Source organism: Bemisia tabaci, chromosome 1 (genome assembly GCF_918797505.1).
Source record: "Bemisia tabaci chromosome 1, PGI_BMITA_v3".
In the NCBI taxonomy this organism is placed as follows: Eukaryota; Metazoa; Arthropoda; class Insecta; order Hemiptera; family Aleyrodidae; genus Bemisia; species Bemisia tabaci.
The window spans coordinates 83,203,014-83,225,730 of NC_092793.1; the positions used below are offsets into that span (position 1 = coordinate 83,203,014).

Consider the following 22,717-nt stretch of genomic DNA (forward strand, 5'->3'; position numbering starts at 1 on the left):
GGCACTCATCTAAAATTTGAGTTAAGTTGGCTCCCCCATAAAAATGAATTAAATCTTTTTCGCCTACTGTGCCTATTCTTTTCTTATCAACATTCGACTCATTAAAAATTAGAACATCTTTTTGTAAAGAAGAATCATTAACCATGGGAGGTTGTATGCTTTGATTTTACTTGTCCTGAAAAGAGCGGAGGTGGTGTTGCATCCTGTCATTGCAGAAGCGAAAAGAAGTAAAGAACTAGTTTGCTTAAAATCGTCGACTAGTTTCACGATATTATACAGAGTACCAGGATTTTTTGAAGTTCCAGGAATTTTGAAAAATATTTTTAGTTTCCTTCTCTTGATTAATGTTAACATTATAACCATAAGATCAGTGTCCGTCCCTACCATAACAACTGTTTCTCCTCTCTCAGCTTTCAAAATGGCAGACGAGACAATATCCCGATCTGCATCGGCCTCTGCAATAAACACCTCGACACCAACTTTTCTCAACTGCTCCTCACTGACAGCTGCAATGAGCTTTTTCTTATTTTAAGAATTTGAGAGAAATTCAGCCTGCGTTTTCGTACCTACATTGCATTGCTAAAGTGAAATTTATTGTGGCTGATGTTTTTTTTTTTTTTTTTACTCTTCTTAATTTTTCTTGACCTTTTGTGGTTGAATAAGCAGGATAACCGTCGAAAACAGAAGATGAATGCTTAGTGTATCGCTTAAGAGCACAAGATACGTACATATTGACAATATCTCCGTAAGTAGCAAGTTTCGGCCATCTTTTCGGCATTTTCTCACACACTCTTGCAGCATAGAAGAATGAACCCTTCCACCGCGGTCATTTTCAGTACGCGCCTCATACACGGAGAAAAAAATTTCGTACGTGGGACCCGAAGTTTAGGTCATATGGATCCCGGAAGTTTTCGGAATGAGCATCTGAACACTTAAGGTCTAGCTGCCGAAGTTCAGGTCTGACATCTAAAACTTCAGTTCTTACATCTGAAGTACTTCAGATGTGAGAACCGAAATTTTTCGGATGTGAAAACCGAAGTACTTCAGATGTAAGAACTGAAGTTTCAGATGTCAGACCTGAACTTCGGCAGCTAGACCTTAAGTGTTCAGATGCTCAATCCGAAAACTTCAGAGATCCATATGACCTAAACTTCGGGTCCCACGCACGAGATTTTTTTCTCCGTGTACAATACATCCTCCGACTCCTGGAGCCATCCTGGTTCCTACCCTCAGATTCGGAACTTGACCGCTGGTCGGCACTTTGTCTATAGGATATTTCCATTCATTTTTCCTAGGAAGCGTGGTGAAAGCGGCATGCTGAAAAAAATGCTCGGCACCGTCTTTTCATCGAGATGTCGTGTTTTTAAGGATGCTTCGGCCACCATCTTAATCCGTTCATAGTCAAATGAAGCGACGCAATACTGCCATGCCAAGAAAGAACGCCGTATGAACATTCGGACGTTGCCCAATTTCCTCTGATATAATAAGAATTTTCCGGCAAACTTGTGAGCAATTTTCTTGCAAATTTTCAGGGAATCGAATACACAGTTTTGTTTACGGTGTCTGATAGGGTACCTATCGAAAAAATATTCATAATTTTATGTAGGTATATAGCAAAATATCGTATAAGAGAAAATTCGGCAACATTCGAACTTTCATGAGGCTTTTTTCCTAAGTACGGCAAAATCTTTGCCACAAGTCACAGTATATGCTCAGAAAAAATATAACGATGTCGATTGAAGTCAACTTAGTATGTGACTATCAAGACGATCGCCAGCCCCTCTGGTCGCCAGGCGTACCGCTCAGCGCTGGGTGCGGCACGGCGCCGCGCGGCATCGCACTGCGTCATGTTTCGGCTCCTTTCCCACCCCACTCATTGTCCGAATCCTTACTTCAAGAGGACCAATTGATAGGAAATTGTGTTCCCTACAAAGTTTCTAATAAACAAAAAGTTCATAGTTGCAGTTAGAAAAAAGTTATCACGCTCTTTGTGAAAAAGAGGCAATTCGATTTCTAAAAATTTGCGAATTTTTTCAAAATTTTCAGCTTTCCGTGGAAAAATTTGCATGATTATTAAAAATTTCTTAAAGAACATATCAAAACGGACATTTAAAAAAAAATTAGAGGTGTCTAGCTACATTAGGGTCTGAGTCATAGCGCTTTGAATCAGAGGGGGATTTTTCAACTTTGAGGGGGGCTAGCAAAAATCCCTAGGGGGGTAGGGATGGGGACTTTTGGGAAAATGGTCCTCTCAATGGATACTATCAATGGGGGGAAAAATTAGCTTGTTACTAATTTGTTCATCAAACCCCCTCTTTTTTCCCTTCGTTTACTGGACTATACATTTTCAATGCCCACCTACCTATTGTGAGATCATTAGAAGCTCAATTAACAACATGATGAATTTCTGCGCCTGCCATAATTATTTTTAACATCACTAAAATTACCTATGGCAACTTTTCTGAACTCAGAGTATATGCTCGAGCATGATTTGGAGGGTTGTTGAGATTAGGTATTCATTCAATTTTTAAAGATGAACGTAAAATGATTAAACATCCACTGTCATTTTTCCAACTGTTCCTCAGAAAGTCAGTAAAGGGTTTTCTAGTGAAGATGAAGCCTCCTCTTATATGTTGTGGAAAAATTGTTGAACATACACGGGATAAAAGAGTAATAATATTTTATTGAATCAATTCATAGTGAAAAAATGAAGTATAGCTTGTGACTATGGGGCAAACATGAAATTCAAGTTCAATCGAAAATATGCGCATAAACAGCGCCAAAATCGGAAAGTTTGATTTCCCGCGAAAGTCGGGTTACAGCGTCCGCATAAACCCGACGGAGGAAACTTGCATTACAAACTCGGGTTTCATGAAACCTCGGTTTCGAGCCTCGCTTAAACGTAGCTATTAATACTCTGTCATAACGACAGATTTTATGTATTTTGTGGTTTTCTCTTGGCACTTGATTGTTGAGTATAAGTCTTCGATCGGTTGGAACCGGTGATCGGTGACAATTGTCAACAAGGACACCTCTAATAACTCCAGTCTTGATTAGTCTGTACTTTGGAATGTGGCATCGGTACTTGCTAAGATATGAAGTTAAGTTTGCTATGATACCGTTTTCATATAGATGTTAGCGTTGAAGTATGTAATCCGTTAATGTATACATTAACTAGTTAAAGTATACATTAACTGAAACGGCCAGTTAAAGTGTAGAATTTTCGTGGGTTGCACACTTTAACTAGTTATTCTATAGAATAACGGGCGGCTCGCAGGTAAGTGTGAAGTGTAAACTAAAGAAGAGCTGTTTGAAATTTTGAGTGAGGTTCATTTACGTATTGGACACGGTGGTCGAGACCGAATGATGCACGAACTGAATGTCCGTTTAAAAACATTATTCAAGCCCAAGTAAAATTTTTTTTAGATTTTTGTGAAACTTGTCAGCTGAAGAAGAACAGCACGAAAAGGGGCATTGTTGTAAGACCTATGATTTTCCCCCACGTAAATAGTTGCTGTCAACTAGATTTGATTGATTTGCAGTCGCAGCCCGATGGTGAATTCAAATTTATTTTAAATTATCAAGACTATCTAACGAAATTCGGAAATGGGCAAGGATTCATACCGATGTTAATGCAAAAAAATTGTACCACGAAATGATGCACGTGTTTGAAACAACGCTTACTGTGTAACTCCAAGTGTCATTCCTCCTCCTCTTGTAAAAATAAATAATGATAATGACATGACTTTCAGGTAGTTTCTAGACGAGAGTTCAAATTTCTTTAATTTGAATTAATTTTTTAATTGTGTACCATAAAAATTGTTCGACTTTTTCAACGAAATAAAGGTCAAAAAAGAATTAGAAAAACAACATCATTTTCATACTTTAACTGAAACGTCCCAGTTAATCTATGAATTATCTAGTTATTCTATAAAATAACTAGGTGGTTAAAGTGTGTAATAAAAATCTGATTACACACTTTAACTGGCTGCTTCATTTAATGTATACTTTAACTAGTTAATTTATACATTAACTGAATTACATACTTTAACGCTAACACAGACATAGATACAGACCAGTTTTCAAAGTTTATTGAATTTATTACGTCCAGTTCTAGGTACATTTTTGATATCCTTAACCTTGTTCCTAGCTAGTGATCTTGATATTTGTCGAGGATGTAGGTGTGGAGGTGAAGCTCTTTTCGTGGTTGAAGCAGTTATATTGACGACGAAGGGCGCATTGTGGTTAGCATAGTAGAACATTTGGTTTGGAACATAGGAGTCAGGAAGATACTCTGAGGTTGGTTGATGTTTGATGTTGATGATGGGAGACGTCGGCCATCTTACCTTCTCAACGAATTTGTCCCTACAGAGTTTTAACGAATTAGTTAGTTGAACACTCTTCACGTTTTATACGAGTTTATGGTCCTGGACTTTTATTATGGCCTTGTCTCCACGGGACGTTTCAAAGGATCTTTCCCAAGTTCGAATCGAAGGAATGAAACTTCTGGGCTTTTTTCCCATTATACAACAGAACTAAATTTTTTCTTCTTCTTCTTCTTTTTAAGTCGTTTCTGGGACTCCACATGGACTCTTAGTTGGTACTGTGATTAGTATTCACTAACTCAATATATTTTTCCCAACTTCGCAAGTGAGATTTTTCCTTGGGACAAATCCCATGAAACGTCCTGTGGAGACAAGGCCTAATTATTTAAGACTTTCACTTTTACCGCTATCTTTCAGGAAAAATTAACAACCTAAGGTTTATTTTATTTTTTTTTTTTATTTTGCAACTTTTTGTACATAGACACAGGCAGTTATCGTACACGTCACATTAACATAAATTTTTTACTTAAATCTTATGTTAACAATATTACATCTAAGTCACTATGCATTAATTTGTTACATTGTGATCGAAGAAATCGTCTACAGAGTAGAATTCATTATTAATTAAATACACTTTTAGTTTCAATAATTTGTTCCCATCTCCTTCCCTGATGTGCTTGGGAAGTTTATTATACATTCTGCTCCCTTCTCTGAGTAGGGGATCTACTGCGTTTTCAAGTTTTATGTTGGACTTGTTCCGAGTGTTATGAGTATGCACATTGTTGAAAGTTTTGAATTCGTCAAAGTTTTGGAAAACATATTTAAGCACATGATAGATATAGATGCTTGGGACCGTTAGTAGATTCATTTCTTTGAACTTGGATCGGCACGACTCATTTCTGCCTAGACCAGAGATTCTTCTGATGATCTTTTTCTGCCAGATGAAAATGTCATTCAGTTTGTTAGAACTACCCCATTCGGCTATACAGGATGAAATATGAGAATATGCATGTGCATAGTATACATCTTTAAGAACTTTCTGGTTAACTAGACTTCTAAGAACTTTAAGTTGAAAAGATGTGGTTGCTAATTTTTTGCATAGAGCTTCAGTATGGGCAGACCATGATAGCTTGTTGTCTAAGAAAATCCCTAGAAATTTCGCTGAGTCAACAAGCTTTACGCCCATCTCTGATAGAGCATGACTGTCAACCGCTAAGTTTTTACTGAACAACATCAGTTGGGTTTTATCCGTGTTGATGCACAGTCTCTTGCTAGCCACGAAGCTCTTTAGCCGATCCTCTACAATTTGCAGTCTCGCATAAAGCTCCGAAGTATTCCCCGCAGAGATAAGGATGTTTGTGTCGTCTGCGTATTGAACTACTTTAACAAATTCAAGGTCTTTAAAATACTCTTTGAGTGCGTTTACATAGATCAGAAACAAAAGTGGCCCCAGAGAGCTACCTTGCGGCACACCTATGTCTACTGACTCAAGCTTTGAGTTGACTTTAGACCCAAGGGCATCCATCTGCACATACTGTTTTCGATTTTCTAAATAGGAGGCCAACAAATTTAGCGCTGTCCCACTTACCCCTAACTCGTATAGGGAGGCACGCAGTAACTCATGATTCACTATGTCGAAGGCTTTGCTCAAGTCAACGAAGACACAGAGCGTTAATTTTCCTCTTTTGAGATTGCTGTAAATGTAACGGAGAATGCTGTTTACAGCTGTGCAGGTGGATCTCCCTTTGACAAACCCATGGTGAGAGCTACTTATGAGATTATGCAGCGTGAGAAATTCCCAGAGTCTCCAATAGATTATTTTTTCTATGATTTTGCCAAAGTTTGAGAGTATACTGATCGGACGATAGTTGCTTACATGTTTCTTGTCATCTTTCTTATGGAGTGGAATGACTTTTGCTATTTTGAGGATATCTGGGAACTCCCCTGTAGCAAGAATGAGGTTTATGATAAAGACAAGCACAGGTACTACGTACTTACTCACTGACTTGATCGTCATAACGCTAATATCATCAAACCCAGAGGAACCTGAGCTAGACAGATCATTGATTGCCTTCACTACTTCGTTCTCATTAGTAGACATGAAAGTATGTCTACTTTGTAACTTTCCGGAATCAACATAAGAAGATATAGCGGCGCTGGAGTTATACAGAGACTTAACTAAATTAACAGGGGCCAAGACAAAATGACTGTTAAACACTTTTGCAATCCCGGTCGCCTCAGTTATTTCTACTCCCTTGTCAACAATACTTTTTATAGTATTCACTTGCTTCCCCTTTCCTAAATTTTCGTTGACTAATCTCCAAGATGCCTTTCCTTTATTTGAAGCATTGTGAATCAATTTGCCAAAGTGCTCCCTTTTTGCCCTGTCTATCAATGCTTTGTACTCCCGCAAATAGTCGAGGTACACACTTTTCTTGACTAAGTTATTTTTACTTTGGATGTACAACTCATGCTTCACTGTTCTAGCTAGATCAATTTCTTCATTATACCATTCATTTTGTCTATGCTTCACTGCTTTTCTATTTATTAGTGGAAAAGCTTGATTAAACAAACTGCAAAATTTTTCATGAAAGATCTTAAAGGCATTGCCTGCTGAGAGCTGGGTGAAGACTTCTGCCCAGTTCACTGATTTTACTAGAGATTGAAATTTTAAGGTGTTGTTTCTACTAAATGATCTCTTGATTGGAGGGACTTCGGAGGCCATGTTGCCGTCCGTTGATCTGAACTTAAAGATAATCATGCTATGATCGGAGTATTTACCCTCATCTTCTACCTTAGTCTCAATACACTCCACGTTACTTAATACATTGTCTAGACAAGCTTTTTGTCTAGTGGGTACATGCACATGCCTCACAAGGTTGTGTGATGACAGACAGGATTCTAGATTGTTACATTCGTTTGTTAAAAAGTCAATATTAAAGTCGCCAGCTACAATAATTTTGCCTGACATTCCTGCGATTATATCGTCTAGTTTGTCGGTGAAATTTAGTACATTGCCATCTGATCTGTAGGCAGTTAGAATGGTAATTTTTTCCTTTATATTTTTTATGGCAACAGCTTCGAAGATTTTGTCTTGGCAGAAATTATCAATTTTAACTACCTCACAAAATTCAGCTATATCACTTCTTACAAAAATGGCAACACCGCCATAGGTTCCCCCATTTGAGGCTGGCTCTCTGTAATAGGATGTTAGCATACTGTAATTCTCAAAGAAAATTTTGCAATTTTTGGGGAGCCAGTGCTCCGTTATACAGAAATACACGGGCTTAACATTATGTAACAATACTTGTAGCTCTTGATATACGCTGAAAAGACTTTGCACATTCAGTAGAATCATTGTGTTGTTGCACCCGTCAACATTATTGGGTACTGAGAGTTTTACATTTTGAGTTTCCCTATTATCAACTACTAGTTGAGCAGTTACGTCAGTAGGATCTAGTTTAAATTAATGGAGTCACCTTCCAATTGGTTTGACATACTTATTCTTTTAATTAACCGTCTAGCTACTATTTGTTTGCCAATTTGATTAAGATGCAATAGGTCTGTACTATAGTATTTGTATTTGATATCGTCAGCCCTTACCACGACTAAGTTTTTGTGGATTTTACCTAATTCATATAGAGTTTTGTTAGTGTCAAAAATTAGAGAGTTGACCCAGTGATCACTCGCCAAGTCAAATCTCCTTGGAATATTCACTAGGTACACTATCTTTTCTGAGCTTGCTTGGAGTTCTAAGAGCGATCTCACAAAGTACATTGCCCTGTTTCTGAAAATGTCATTCGCTCCTGCCCAGATTACAACATTATTGGACTTACTTTTCTCTATATCAATAATAACCTGATTGAAGGTCATGCCAGGTTTGATTGCTTCGGTGATGCTGACATTTAGACTGTCCTTGACTAAGCTTCCTATTCCCCATCCGTGATTGTCCGCGAAAAGGTCCAGATGAAGATTCCGTACGTTCTTTGGTGCATTTCCCAAATGTTCATTCCTTTCGATGTTAGAGATTGAACACTGACTGGAATAGGTCTGTGGTGAAATGTTCCTGGTTTCACCTTGACTGGATGCAGATGATGGAGGGGGGCTTCTTCTAGTTGAAAGGCTGCCAACGGGGTTGTCCATCTCTGCTCTGGGATGTGCGTCTGATGTCAATGGCAATGGGTCATTTCTAGTTTGAGCCTGTTTCGAGGTAGGGCTAGAGGTTGCACTGTCGTTTGTCAAAGACCTGCCGGACGAACTGGGATAGTTTATACTGGATATTCGAGCGCTGTTCTTAGATGAGTTTGAGCCTTGTGTTCTCACCTTGTTTGAGCTGACGCAGTTACTAACTTTTTGGTGGGAGATTCCAGCAGTGACGGATGACCGTGTTGCTGAGGAGGATTTAGATTTGGATGAGTCCTCAGTGCTGGGTAGTTTACTGGTTACGGCTACGTTTTTCGGTTCTAGCGCGATTTCACAACCGTTGAGAGTAGATGCCCTGGCTTTGTCAAGTGCGGCAGCAAAAGTGGTTGTCGTAACGCCCGAAACTTTGTTAGCTTTGGAGTCCATCTTACACTGCACAGTATTAACTAAGGAGCTAAGTTCCTTGAGAGCTTGTTCAAGGCAGTTTACTCTAGTGGTCAGAAAGTTAATTCTCTCTTTGCACTTATCGCAGCATTTACAATGGTTCTCCTTATCACTTGATGTAATGGACATAACCTCAAATTCCGTTTGAGAAATTACCTTAGATTTTCGAGGTGGATTCCTGACTGGAGAGTTTTCTGTTGAACTTTGTTTGGCACTGCACTTGGGGCAGACCCAGATTTTGTTATTTGCTTCCGCACTGTTTGGTTTTATCCCGATACACTTAAAATGGAACCACTGGCCACATCGAGTACAGCCAGGTCCCGCGGAGGTTCTCGCCCTTGTTACGCGTAGATTACACTTCGGACAGTCATTTTTATTCACTACTGGACTAACTTGAGCACTATTCTTCGATTTTTTTGCCGAATGATTGACTATGTTGGTATTTACTGATCGTATTAACTGATTTAACGGGGAGGTCGAAATGCGCGATGTTACCGCGGCCGCCGCCATCTTGGATTTTCGGATTTGAAGGTACCCTAGGAGGCTATTTGAAAGTATACTACACAGGGCATGTAAGCACAGGCACACCAGGGACATGATTTAGAGATATTTAGTTTCACTGGTCGCAAGGAAGTGGAACTTACTTTTCACTTGGTAACGAAAATTATTACTTTTTCTGGCTTTGTTTTCTACTTTTTCGAAGCAAAGCACGTCGAATGCGGCGCGGGAGAGAAGTGTTCTAACATATGGTTTTAAAGAACATATAAACGTGAAATCCTCAAATGTGTACCGCCGTATCAAATATGAAAATCACATAATTAACAACAGCAATGTTAAAATTGCACACAAATGTAACGATAGAAAATTGTTCAGTTCTAGAGAAGTTTGAAATTGTCAAGGCGGTCAAAAAGAATTTTAATTTAATAAATGCACAAACAGAAACAGATTTGGCAACAAATCAACTATATGAAATGGTGTGCTGAAGTCTGTGATTAATCTTAGAAACATCTCATCCATATTAACATTCCTACGAAGTCAACAAAGTTCCTACCAGAGCTGTTATTATCCATTTAAAAATGTATCTAAGTATAGTTTTCCAACTCTGAAGGTCCTGACGATGGCTGTTGTGCTGAAAAGCTTTGACCAAAAATTATAATTGAATAAAACAGTTTCTATGTAAGTTACTTTTTGCACATATTTTAGCACTTTGGCTACATCCCCATCTACCAGGTAATGTATTTTGTATGAAAGAAAAATGTGATTGTTCACAGGAGCACGTGTTCGAACAAGTATTCTCCTTTTGTTATGAGACAAATCTTGGATCCTCAGTCAGAAGAATTGAATATTGATCTAATCTTCGATGTACTACAGTATATTTGTAACAATGAAAAAACTGAAGGAGCAGTACTTGTATTTTTACCTGGAATTGTACAAATTACAGCCCTCCATCGAATGCTTACAGACTCTGAACAGTTTCCATCATGTAAGTTTGACGCTTTCTTCCACTCTCTTAGGATCTCTGTCGATGATATGTGTTTTATGACACCAAGATTATAAGACTCCAAAAAAAATGTGGAGTAAAGGAAAGTTTCTGAATTTGTTGGTACTTAAGAGCGCGAAATGAAAAAAAATTGTCTGCAATCGGCCTGAATGCACTTCCAATCCAACTTGTTTGCTTCTTCTTTTGGTTTTTTCCATCCCCAAGCCCCCCCCTCCCACTCCTTTTTAGATAAATTACAACATTTCCCAGAGTTTTTAGTGTCATACGCCAGCAAGAAAGGCACAGCATCAAGAGTGGCACCCTAGCATGTGTCAAGAAAACAATGAGTTTAAAATATTATAGTTCCTTCGAGGCAGCTGGTGCTACTTTCCCACTGGTAAAACATTTTTGCCAAAATTTCGGTGAATTTCATTCACATTCAGTGTGGTCATAGGTCACTGTTATGATGGAAGTAGAATTTTTAATTTTAGATCTCGATTTCGTACGAAAAACTTGTAACACTGAAATAATGCATTCATATGAAATATGCCAGGTAGCGGAAGTTGTAAAGGATGTGTCAGAGAAAAAAGAAAAATACAGACACAGGGGAAAGCTTTTCAAATTACCGTTACTCCTGTATGGCTTTGCATGTTCGATATCTATTCTATAAGCCCTGAAGCCTCCTCAATCTTCATTTCTGGTAGTGCTTACTTAGTTCTAGTGTTTTACGGCGCCAATCTTCATAATTTTTGCGGCTATCAATAGGTAATCGTCTCCAGATGAGTCTGCTCTATTCAGATTTTGGAAGTATGACCCAGTGTATAGAACGTGGTAAAGTTGCAAATTCTCTCTTTTAAACCATGTAAATTTTCATATTTTGTCTCAGTCCGTTTGACCGGTCTCCTGGACAGATTTCCATGATTTTTACGGTTGTTGACAGGTGATAGTCTCAAGATGAGCCCGCTTTAATCAGATTTTGGAAAAAGGACCCAGGTTTTTTTACAATCACGTTATAACAGTATGTGAATTAACAGAATGCTCTCCAACTGCTGCCGTAATGCGCAGAAGGTTGCGCAGTGGCTGAGTGGCCTGCGCATCAGCGCTACTCTATGAACACAAGATTCACCTCCGTGCTGTCGGTTCTGGCGATAGTTAATTGGTCTGAGGCATCAGATAACTTTTCAGCATGCTTCAGGGCGTGGGTTTGATTCTGGCCCCTCGATTCACTTTACAATCATCTTTGGACCACCTGTCATTGTTTTACTGCAGCTCAGTTCATTAATTAATCTTAATTGCAATAAATCTTATTAAATATTGCGACTGTCTTCAAGTAATATAATAATTTCCTAGTTGAAACTTTCCCACGTTGCATTTTGATTAGTCCATTAGGCTCTTACTACTTAGGCTTCGGCTTTTTGGTCACGAAAGTTTTGTTGAGATTTGTCAAACAGATATTATCATGAAAATATGAATCTCATTAACACTGCGACTACCAAAAGAAGGCCACAAGGCGGCCCTTCAATGGCGCGGAGCGTCTTCAAGGGGTTGGGGCATGTAGCCGCCAGGGGGCGTACCCCCTAGTATACAATCAAACATTAAGCAATTTTTTAGCAAACTACTAGCAACTAAAAACATTGGTTAAAAGTAAAGCATTCAGGCATCACATTTTCCTAAAGAAACCGATCTACTACTTCATACTCCATAGTGTAAAATCTTAAGTGTAAGGCATAGCACTTAACACTTGGCGTTTCCACTTCCCGTTCTGCAACGTTTCCCCTTCCTGCGCACTCTCTGCCTACTCAATCTGCCACCCCTTCTCATGTAGAGCTCTCACTCCGCCCTCGCTTTCCCTACCGGCTATTTGCTGCTCACTCTTCGGACCACTTTTAGTTTTCTGACCATTTCAGGATAGTTTTGTCTGCGACTTCGTGACACGTTTTTTTTGTGCTTTATGCTCTCAGTCTTACCCGTTCACTTCCTACCCTTCAATTTTTAGCCATTCTATTTTTTTTATCCATTCAGTAATTTGACTATTTCTCTCTTCCTCATTTTATTTTTTTCCTCACATAAGGACGGGGATATAGTTCCAAGGCCTTCTTAATTCGGTAAATCCTACCATTGGGCCAGGTAGGTGAATCAGTTCAGTCAGATAATCAGTTGAAATTCTGTCAACTGAAAGTCAATACTCTAGCAACTTTGCACTTGCAGTTAACAGAAAAAGAGGGATTAATTGGCAATGTTTTCTAGATGAATAGCCTGTTGTGAATCATTTCCAAAACTAAATCTTATGTATCCTATGCATCTCTTAATTTTTCATATAATTGCCTTAGTTGACTCAGTACTTTTAGGACTTCAGGCTCAGAAATTGAGTAGCTAATCAGAAGGAAAGTTGTTTGTTGTTATGTTGTTGTTGTAAGTTGTTGTTGTTGTATTGTTGAGACTTAGGAGCTTTGGGGGCAAGAGCCTTTGGCTGACTAGCTTTCTGAAGGAACAGCAATATTGGCAGACAAATTATTGGTGTTTGATGCAGTTGAGACTTTACCATCATTATAAAATTTAAGAAAGCATACAAAATTAATTTTCTTAGTTTAGCATGCAGAGTTTATTTAAGCTGTATATTGCTTTAATCTCTCATCATTTTTTTTCACAGCAAGAGCTCAAATCCATGTTTTGCATTCCATGATCCCAACACATACTCAGAAAGCTGCATTCCAGAAACCACCTAAGTGTAAGTTGGTAAACTCCCTATTATAAAAGATCCAAAAATTCTTCTATTTTAGGAATGTGGTTAGCAAGATCTTCAGCAATAATTTCTCTCCTTTTTTCCCCCTTTTTTTTTTCGTAGGAGACTGCCAGTTCAATTAGTACAATAGCTCAAAACTTTCGTGCTAAGATCTTCATGCAAGAGATTTTTTGGAGTTAGTCGGCCAAGTTTCAACCCAAAGCAAGGATATGCTTTTGCTGCTTCAAGCGCTGTCCATGGCTCGTGATGTTTTTTTCACCCTCCGGAATGGCACGTCCGCTTTAGCAGCGTGTTGCTATCAAATTATTTTACCTACTCAGTACTTAAATCTCCACCAAAAACTTGTTAAAGATTGATATGCTAAAAATTGTGTATAAGAATGACGCATTAAGTAGATCCCAACTTCTTTAATCTCACTTGCGATTCAAGAAGAGTGAAATGTCTCTCGAGCACTATCCATGCTTGGGCTGTCTAAGTTCACCGTGAAGTAACAGGCAGTTGTAGACGGTTGAAACTTGGTATTGTGACTATAAATTACTTCTTGTTTGACTCCATAACAAAAAGAGTTCCTGAAGAATGACAGCATGAGTTTTGAAACTCTTGAGTTCCCCCCCCCCTCCTCGTAAATGAAGGAAAGAATATTCATTTCATTCAAAAAGATGAGAAAAATATGGACAGAGTTAATTAGAAAGGAGCTAGCCCCTATTTTCCGAAAAAATTGAGTAAAGAATGTTTTAGAGTTCCACTAGCCGTACATTTTCTCCTGCCTTAAACTAAAAGTCGAAAAAAAGAAATTAGTTTGTGAAGAGAAGGGTTAAAGATTATTTTCTACAATGAGCCTTATGCAGGAGCAAAGCCTCAAACCTCTTTTCTCAGTTTCCACTTAATGTGGGTTGGGTTCCTTTCTGGTGAACTCGGTCCATATGTTATAACAAAAAGGCTAAAACTTCCTCTCCAGAAGTTTATTTATTTATTTATTTATTTATTTATTTATCTATTTATTTATTTATTTATTTACAAAATACACAGATGAAGTCCATTAACAAAACTACAACAATAAAAACAAAACAAGAATGGCAGATTGGAAACAAAAACAAATGTGAACAAACTCGAACAAATGATAAAATGAGATAAAAGAATTAACAAAATAAATTTACTTTTCACTCCTAAGTTTCACCCCTGAAGTGGTCTCTCATCAGCGACTTGAAAACCCCCAATGTTACATCTAAAAAATCGACAGTGTTCCCAAGCTCATCATCCATCCTTCTCAACCTCACCACAACAGATCTATGATAGAAACCCCGGTGAGATAGGGGAACAAAGAAAAATTCAGAATTATTCCGTACAACCCTACCGGGCACACGAAACCTAATATGAGAAAGAAGATCGGAAGAATCAATCAAGTTGTTAATGAGTTTGAATAAGAAAAACGACTCTTGACACTGGCCGGAATTAAAAACACTTAAAAGATCAAAATCAAACATAACAGGCCTAAAATCATGGTCAAAGAAGGACGTAGGATTGCCAGATCGATAAGACAAGGCTCTAAGGAATACATGTTGAACCCTTTCAACATGTATTCCTTCATACATCCATACATACATGAATACATGTTGTCAATACATCCTTCCCCTTAGGAATAGAAGTCAATTTGGAGTAAACAATTTCACCTAAATCCTTTATTGATGAGCATTGTTGTATGGAGGCTCCATTTATTTTGTAGTCATAAAAAGGGATATCGAATTTAGAGAAGATAACATCTTTCAATTTCTTGACATGAACAACTAAATCATTGACGGAAAACCAGTTTACAACATTATTCAAGTCAAATTCCATCCTCCAGATATCCACAATTAAAACAATGTGTGATGACAGTATAAAATCATCAGTGAATATTAAACATTTGGAAAATTTTACTACTTTAACAATATCATTAATGAAAATTGGGAACAAAAGAGCAGCAAGATGAGAGCCTTATTGCACCCCAGACAGTATATGGATAACAAATGAGTAAAAGTTCCTAATCCTAATTCTCTTCATTCTCCCGACCAGGTAGGATTGAAAGCGACAATAAATAGCCCCATCCATTACGAAAGCTTCGAGTTTATTGAGTAACAATTAAAAGTTTACTGTATCAAAAGCCATTTGTACATGGAGGTATATGACATTATGACATGAGTCGGTGAATCACAAATAAGACAATTGATGATTTGTTCTAGAAGGACCATAAGATAACTAACAATTGATCTCTCAGGCATGAAACTATGTTGTTTAGGGGCTATTTGAGGGAAAATGTGTCTTGATATTTTATAGCTGACTACGTAATCAAAAATCTTGGGAAACACATTAAGAACAGTAATGGGCCTACAGTTTCTTATATCAGATTTATTGCCATCATCGAATGCAGGAACAATAAGGCTCCCCTTTCATGCTCTGGAGAATACACCAGAGGTAATTTACTCATTATAAATTGTCAGGAGGGGCTTAGCAAGTTAGCTCCCACAGGATTTGACAAAGTGAGGGGGGATCTCATAAGAGCCTGGGGAAGATGTCGAATCTATTTCCGAAATAACGCTTAGAACATCATTCTCTGTGATTGAGATTGAGTTTAATATGTTACATTACGTTAAGTGATGATCAATTGGAATGACTTGATAATGTTGAAATAATAAATAGTAAATAATTGTATACATTAATTTTAATTACAAGTTACACAACAGTGAGGATCTTTCGTCTTTTTTAAGCCCAAAATTTAATTTATATTTTTCAGTTGTTAGAAAAATTATCCTTGCAACCAACATTGCTGAGACCTCTATCACGATTGATGATGTTGTTTTTGTCATTGATGCCGGAAAAATTAAAATGAGTAATTTTGACGTTGAAAAAAATATTGCTACCCTGAAAGCTGAGTGGGTAAGCCAAGCAAATGCCCACCAAAGGCGGGGCCGAGCTGGTCGGTAAGTAACCAATGTCACTTTTTGTTTTTTGTGATCTAACTTGCTCGTGGCAGTTGTATTTTCTAAATTTTGACCCACAAAAAATGCATAGACATTTAACCGATAAATTGTGACCCAGCAGAAAAAGGGACCTTAGTTGCTAAAATTAGAGTAAAGAGGAAGATTTTTGGAACATTTTATAACCAAAAATATCCCTAAACGTCGAAAAGAACAGGAAGTATGATTGTGAAGTTTGCGGTGAAAAAAACTTACCTAATTAGCAGATATCACTGGGTTGTCTTACAGAAATATTCAAAACATTCCTGTGTCTATGGGCTTACAATGTTGTTGCCGAATCGATCTCCTATTTGCCATTGTAGCCGTTGATGGCCGCTCGCGCTTGGAGCCCTGCTGTTGTTTGGGCTGTAAAAGACATTGGCCCTCTTAATTTATTGATGAAGCATGTTCCAGGCAAGATTTAGTCAAAGGATCAACAGAGTTGGCTGAGTGTTGCCTTTGAAAATCACCCATCTTAATAATGATGAGCTCGCCGAACACCCCTTATGCGAGGGCCTGCTAAAACAAAACATAATGTGCTGTGACATTGCAAATTTGGCCTAGTGACTCATCTGGGCTCCTAGTTACACCCTCTATTGTTAAAACCCCAAACATCTCCACCATTGCCAAGTTACATCTAAATCCCGGTTTTTTGGATCCCTCCCCGTATTTTAAGGAAGGTAAAACTGTCCCTCGAAACATTTTCTCGGTGTGAAGCACCATGCGTGAAGGCTTGAAATTTTTTTTTTTTTTTAATAAATGGGCATGTTACGAACATGTTAAGGCCAAAAGAAAAGATGCATGTGTTCTCATTTTTTTTTAAACCGCTAAAATCTGAAAAAAAATTGAAATTTTACGATTTTTACGAATTTTCCAGGGGTCGAAAAATGATTCGATTTAGGTATTTGATTTGTTTTACCCAAGAATTTGATTGGTTTGACGTATATTCGGTGAAATTTTGAGGCATTTTCGTTGAAAAACGCGGGTGATATGAAATAAAACGTGAAAATACCCCACAGTTCCCGGAAAAATGGGTTTTTCGGGGCTGGAGGAGGGGGGGGTGGTTGGGTTAGGAGGTGAAACTTGCCCAAACTTACGTTTTAAAGACCTCCTGAAAGGGTTTCGACCATTAAATCCAAAATCCGCGAGGAGAGGCATCTTGGTGCCCTTACCCTGGAATACCCTTTTTTGTGCAATAAACATGCAAGGAGGCTAGGTTTTTTTTCAATGCCCAAGCGCTGACACTATGAGGGCTGGTGCTTTAAATAGCAGAGATACCTTTTTTTTATTCCTAACAAAGTTTCATTAACATATTTCTAACTGCAACCAGAGGGACCTTGCCCAGTGAAGAAGGGCTGTATTTACAAAAAACTGCAATTAGAAGAAATAAATTTTAAGATTACTCAGAGAATTACTTAGATTACTTACCTACTTACTACTTAAAGACGGAACTAAAAGGTGTAACAGCGTAAAAGCTAGAATACTAAGGACAGAACTGCATTTATCTAACATTATTTTGCCCCTGAAAAGCTTCTCAAAGCAGACACCCTAGACGGATGAAATGTTTTTCCTTTTGACATTTTTGCAGATAAATCCTTAACTTTGCTGAACGATTCGTAAGTATGAACTGCATTCAGTTTAACGGATTTATGTACCGGAGGTTTGGATAGCACCTGAATGATTTTTTTTTCAGGATTTTAGGAAAATTCCGACTGTTTGCTTTGATTACCATGAGCTATGGCCAGTGGTTGGGACAATAGGACTATCCATTCTATTCTACCATCAGAATTCAGTTATCCTATTCTAATGTTTCAGAGTGCAAGAAGGTGTTTGCTATCACCTTTTTACAAGAGCTAGGTCAATGACCCTGGATCAGTACCCTCTTCCAGAGATGTTGCGTACTAGGTTGGAAGAAGTCATTCTCAGCGCCAAGTTATTGCAAGTCGGAGACGTTGCAACGTTTCTGAAAAAAGTTATGAATCCTCCAAACAGTCGTGCCGTTGAATTGTCAGTTGAGGTATTACCTTTTTTTTTTTAATGCTAAAGTCATTATTTTCTGTCTATTTGCGAGCATATTTTTGTTCTGGCTTTTCATTCGGCTTGCCCTGTTTCAATCACTGATCTAGAATTAAGGTCAACTGTATAAGGGAGCAACATTCGATAATAGTTTTTACTATCGCTCTCAGATGTCCCCCATCTCTGTGCCATTCATAAATTCTGTGCCATCTTCTTCCCTAAGTGCCCAAAACTTTTATGACTCAATAGCACTCTCCTTTCCCTAAGAATGCATCATGTCAAGTTCTCATCTGAATGTTTAATGCCCTCCCAGGGGAGATTAAAACTCTCCTCAATAAGGAAAATTATCCATGTCTCTGAACTACCTCCATAAATTTCTCCTTTCTTAAACCTTTTACTCTGATACAGTCCATCCTCTCCAAGTTAAGTGCCGCCTAATGGGCCTGTTGCAAACATTTGCTAGAGCAAAAATAAGAATTGTCGCTATTAGTAAATGTCTCAAAAATCACGATGAGGGCACTAGTAAAGTTTGAAATGCACTTCTAACTCCACAATCTGTGTAAGAAATTTGCGTTTTTTTTGAGCTTTCGCTTCAAAAAAATACTTCAGCACAAGTTAACATTTCGTTAGAGGAGTCTTTCCATTCAACCCTTTCTTAATACCAATACCCAACATAGCCGACGCTCCTGCATGCAAATCGCAATCGAGAGCACAAGGTCAACCAAACCGGACCTTTATCAACGTGAGGACATCGTGAATTTAAACACGCTGGGTTCTTAACAGATGGTTAGAATCTCGTCCAAGGGCATGTCTTTTGGCGGATTGGTGTTGGCCATGTTGAATATCGTGAAGTATCCTAGTGTACAGGGGTTGGATAGAATGGTACATCTAACGAAATGTTTACCTGTGCGGCAGTACCGTTTGTGAAGCGGGAAGCTAAAAAAAAATACACAGATTTCTTACGCAGATCGTGAAGCTCGGAGTGCATTTCAAACTTTGCCAATGGGCTCATCATGATTTTTGAGCCAATTACTGATTTCAGCAACTCTTATTTTTGCTCTAGCAAAAGTTTGCAACAGGCCCATTCCCCAAAAGCTAATGTTCACAATTTGGGCCTAACTTGAACTGCAAGAATAATAGCATTTGCTTAACTCGATTAAATGTCCTTTTTCAGGTGTTTTTTCCCTCTTGTCCCCAACTATTCCGACCAAATTATCGGGTATTTATGGGAGGGCGTTCACAGACATGTGGTTTCCAGCTCACGCAGCTTCATTGGCAGAGCCAGACACTCTGCACCTTGGCCAACCAGCGTCCCGCGCTTCCTCACTTAGCGCGGATTAGCGCGATAGAACATGGCGACCAGCGTCTGGTGGGAAAGCTGCGTGAACTGGACGCTACAAATATTATCTTATCGTCTGTATATCTCAGACGATCAAAGGTGAATCAGATTAATTGCCTGTATTGCCGAACACAGCGGAAGTGAACGCGCATCTGTGCAGTCGCGCGAAGTAAGCTAAAGCCTGTTCAAAACTCTGCATAGATTGCGATAATGCAGAAAAATAAATGAATTACATTTCAACCAAAATTGCTGCAGCGTATGCATGCGCATATAGGATGCGATAACGCACAATTATTCCAAAGCTAAATTTGAGTAGCATAAAATCAGATTGAGATTCTCAAACCGTGCAGAAGAAAGGACCTTATTCAAAATCGGCTATTTTTAATCTCGGTCTGATCTTCAAAATATTCTCAGGGTTCATAGAGGATCACTTCCCAAGTCTGACGATTTTGGAGATCGGACAGTTAGGGGCGAGGGGGGGAGGGTCAAAGTTAAAACTTTAAACTGGCATATCTCGTGAACGGTTTGTCGTAGAGAGTTTATCTTGGTCTCAAACTTTAGAAAGGAACCGTCAGATTTCAGATGTTGTTTACGAAATTGGTCCATTTTGAAAATTCCATCCATCATTGGCTTGTTGCCAGTTGTCACAGCTCACATTTTCAATTTTTTAGATTTTTAGCTGTGGCGTTGAGGAAATTGCACGAAAAATAACAAAACTATTTTTTCTTGAAAGGAGGCTGTTTTAGCTTGAAAAAAAGCACAAGTTCATCCTGGGGGAACAATTTAGAGCGGAGTTATAATTTATCAAAGTTGATGCAGTATGCAAGGACCTGATATGTCCCGAGTCCCAAGATTCATGGCCCCAAACTGACTAAGAGTCGCGATGTTTTGCATTTTTAGACGTCTTTAGGTCTTTTCTACACAAAATTTTTCGATAAAAATGACAAGATCCGAACAAATAAACATTATGCAATGGATACAGGAGTTCAAAGTTTCAATCATAAAAACATTGATGTGTCTCTTCCGTGTAGAAATAATGATTGTCTTAAAATTCGGTTACCATTAATTTTCAATTTCAACTAACGTAAATAGTCCATTTTGCTATTGTCATCCACAGTTTGTACTCCCAAATTGGATTGTGGCCAGGAATGTTCAATTTATCAGAATTTTCTTCGTGACTTAATACCTAACAGATCTTTTCGAGAGAAAAAAAGAGGAAATGTTTACCAAAGTGTAAAGTCTGAGCCTCTTGAAAAATTTAAGCCCAACCTAAAAAAACGAGTTGGAGCAGAGTTATGATTTATTAAAGTTGATGCAGCGAGCGTCATGTGAGACTACAAGGTATGTGCCAGGTTTGTACCAATCTTTGAATACCTAGCGCCGGATCCCTGCCACTAACTAAAATATCAAAAAAGATGGTTAAAATGCCAAAAAATCGGTAAAATAACGGTCTTTAGGCTCTGTGCGGGCCGGGTTTAATTGGTTTTTTCAAAATCCTTTTAATTACCGTGTTTTTTCTTTTTATCACATAGAGCCATTTAAGACCGTGCAACATTCGGTTTGGTTGATTTAAAAAAGAAGTCCCACTCTACAGCACTTCCAAGTTGACGGTATTCTCTAAATTTTGAGACCAAGATCATCTCTACAACAAACTGTTCTCGAGATATGTCAGTTTAAAGCTTCAACTTTGACCCTCCCCACCCACGAACTGTCCGATCTCATAAATCGGCAGTATTTTGGACACAGGGAGTGATCATTTATCAATCCTGGAACTCCTTCGAAGACCAGGCCATGGTTATAAATGGCAGATTTTGAATAAGGCCCTTTTCAGGGGTTTTTGGGGGTCATTGAACTTAGAATTTACCGATAGTCCTTAAAAATATCTTTTTTTTTAAAATCACAATGTTTCGAATCACAGCTCTGGAGTCCTACTGTAGAGCCTCAACGATTGTCCGCATGAACTCGTGTTTCTCCATGTTTTATTAAAAAAATATGAGGTTCTCCTTTGCATCAAACCTTAAGCAGCAATGAGACGATAAAATATGAATAATAAGAAATAATGCAATCGACTTTCAAAGAAGTCACATCGTATTTTAACAAATCATCAAATCATCAATTGTCATTACAAGTCGTCAAATTACGTAGGTAGAACAGTTAGACACCAGCAACAATGGACCACTAGACAAGGTACGAATTTCAGCATTCTGATACATGTTTCCTGACCAAAATTTCACTTATAACACGATACGCACAACGAAAATTACCGAAATTAACTCCTTACGAAGATATTTGATGATTCTTGATGCGTGAATTGAAACCACCCGCTCATGAAAACTCAATGCTCTACGTGATTCACATCGCGCGCTAAACGTTATCATCAAAGTCTCAGGGATATATTAATCTGGCAACCTTAGTCCTGACGCTTTGGCTCAGCTATAGCAAATTGCTTATAGTTTGAACAACACATGGTGTAAAATGAACATTGCTCGATTGAGAAGCTTGCTGAAACCGTTGTAGTGCGCGATTTGACTCACGTAGAGCTTTGAGTTTCTTGTGAGCGGCCAGTTCAAATTCCTCGTAACTGATGTGGAATAAAAAAGTTAATATCTTCGTGAAGAGTTGGTTTCAATAACTTTTGTTGCGTGTATCGTATTCTACATGAAATTTTGGTTTAAAAACATGTATTAGAATGCTTAAATTCGTACCCTGTCTAGTGGTCCATTAAAAAATAATCAAGAAAAAAGGTACTTTCTCTATTCTCTTTCTCGCTGTAACCATGGCGAACATGCCACCCCTTTGAATCCTCTACGAATTCAACCACCTACGGAATCCTAACTAATTTTGACACTCCTATAGTTATAAGTCCTTTGCTCTTTGCTGGTCCGGATGGTTGCCACACAGACCTTCCCGTCGGCACCTGTATGTGTTTTCTCCACCCTTCTAATGGACCAGTGAGATGGTAGGAGCCAGAGCCAGGGTTCTTGGATGGCTACCAGTGTTTCTGGAGTCAAATTCTCTTTTGGACGTTTCCACTTAGCGCTTTGATGTAGTTGATCTAAATATTCCTTTTGCCATCGATTCCAAAAATTGCACAATCTTTCCTGTTGAAGTAAGAATCCAGACTTCAGGGTGCACTTCTCATCTATATCAGGTTTCAATGCGACACTCAACAGCAATAAAGTCAATGGTTCTCCAATTAAAAAATGACCACGAGTCCAGGGCTCCAAGTCTTGA

General features: G+C 38.4%; 1 protein-coding gene across 1 annotated transcript in view; it reads left to right on the forward strand.

Moving 5' to 3' along the window:
* LOC109043973 (ATP-dependent DNA/RNA helicase DHX36) overlaps nt 1-22,717 on the forward strand; it is a 122,020-nt gene that overhangs the window by 69,878 nt on the left and 29,425 nt on the right. The window contains exons 11-14 of the mRNA XM_072306310.1: nt 10,184-10,395; nt 13,043-13,120; nt 15,906-16,092; nt 17,944-18,145. Coding sequence (XP_072162411.1) covers nt 10,184-10,395; nt 13,043-13,120; nt 15,906-16,092; nt 17,944-18,145 — 679 coding nt within the window. The remainder of the gene's footprint in view (nt 1-10,183; nt 10,396-13,042; nt 13,121-15,905; nt 16,093-17,943; nt 18,146-22,717) is intronic.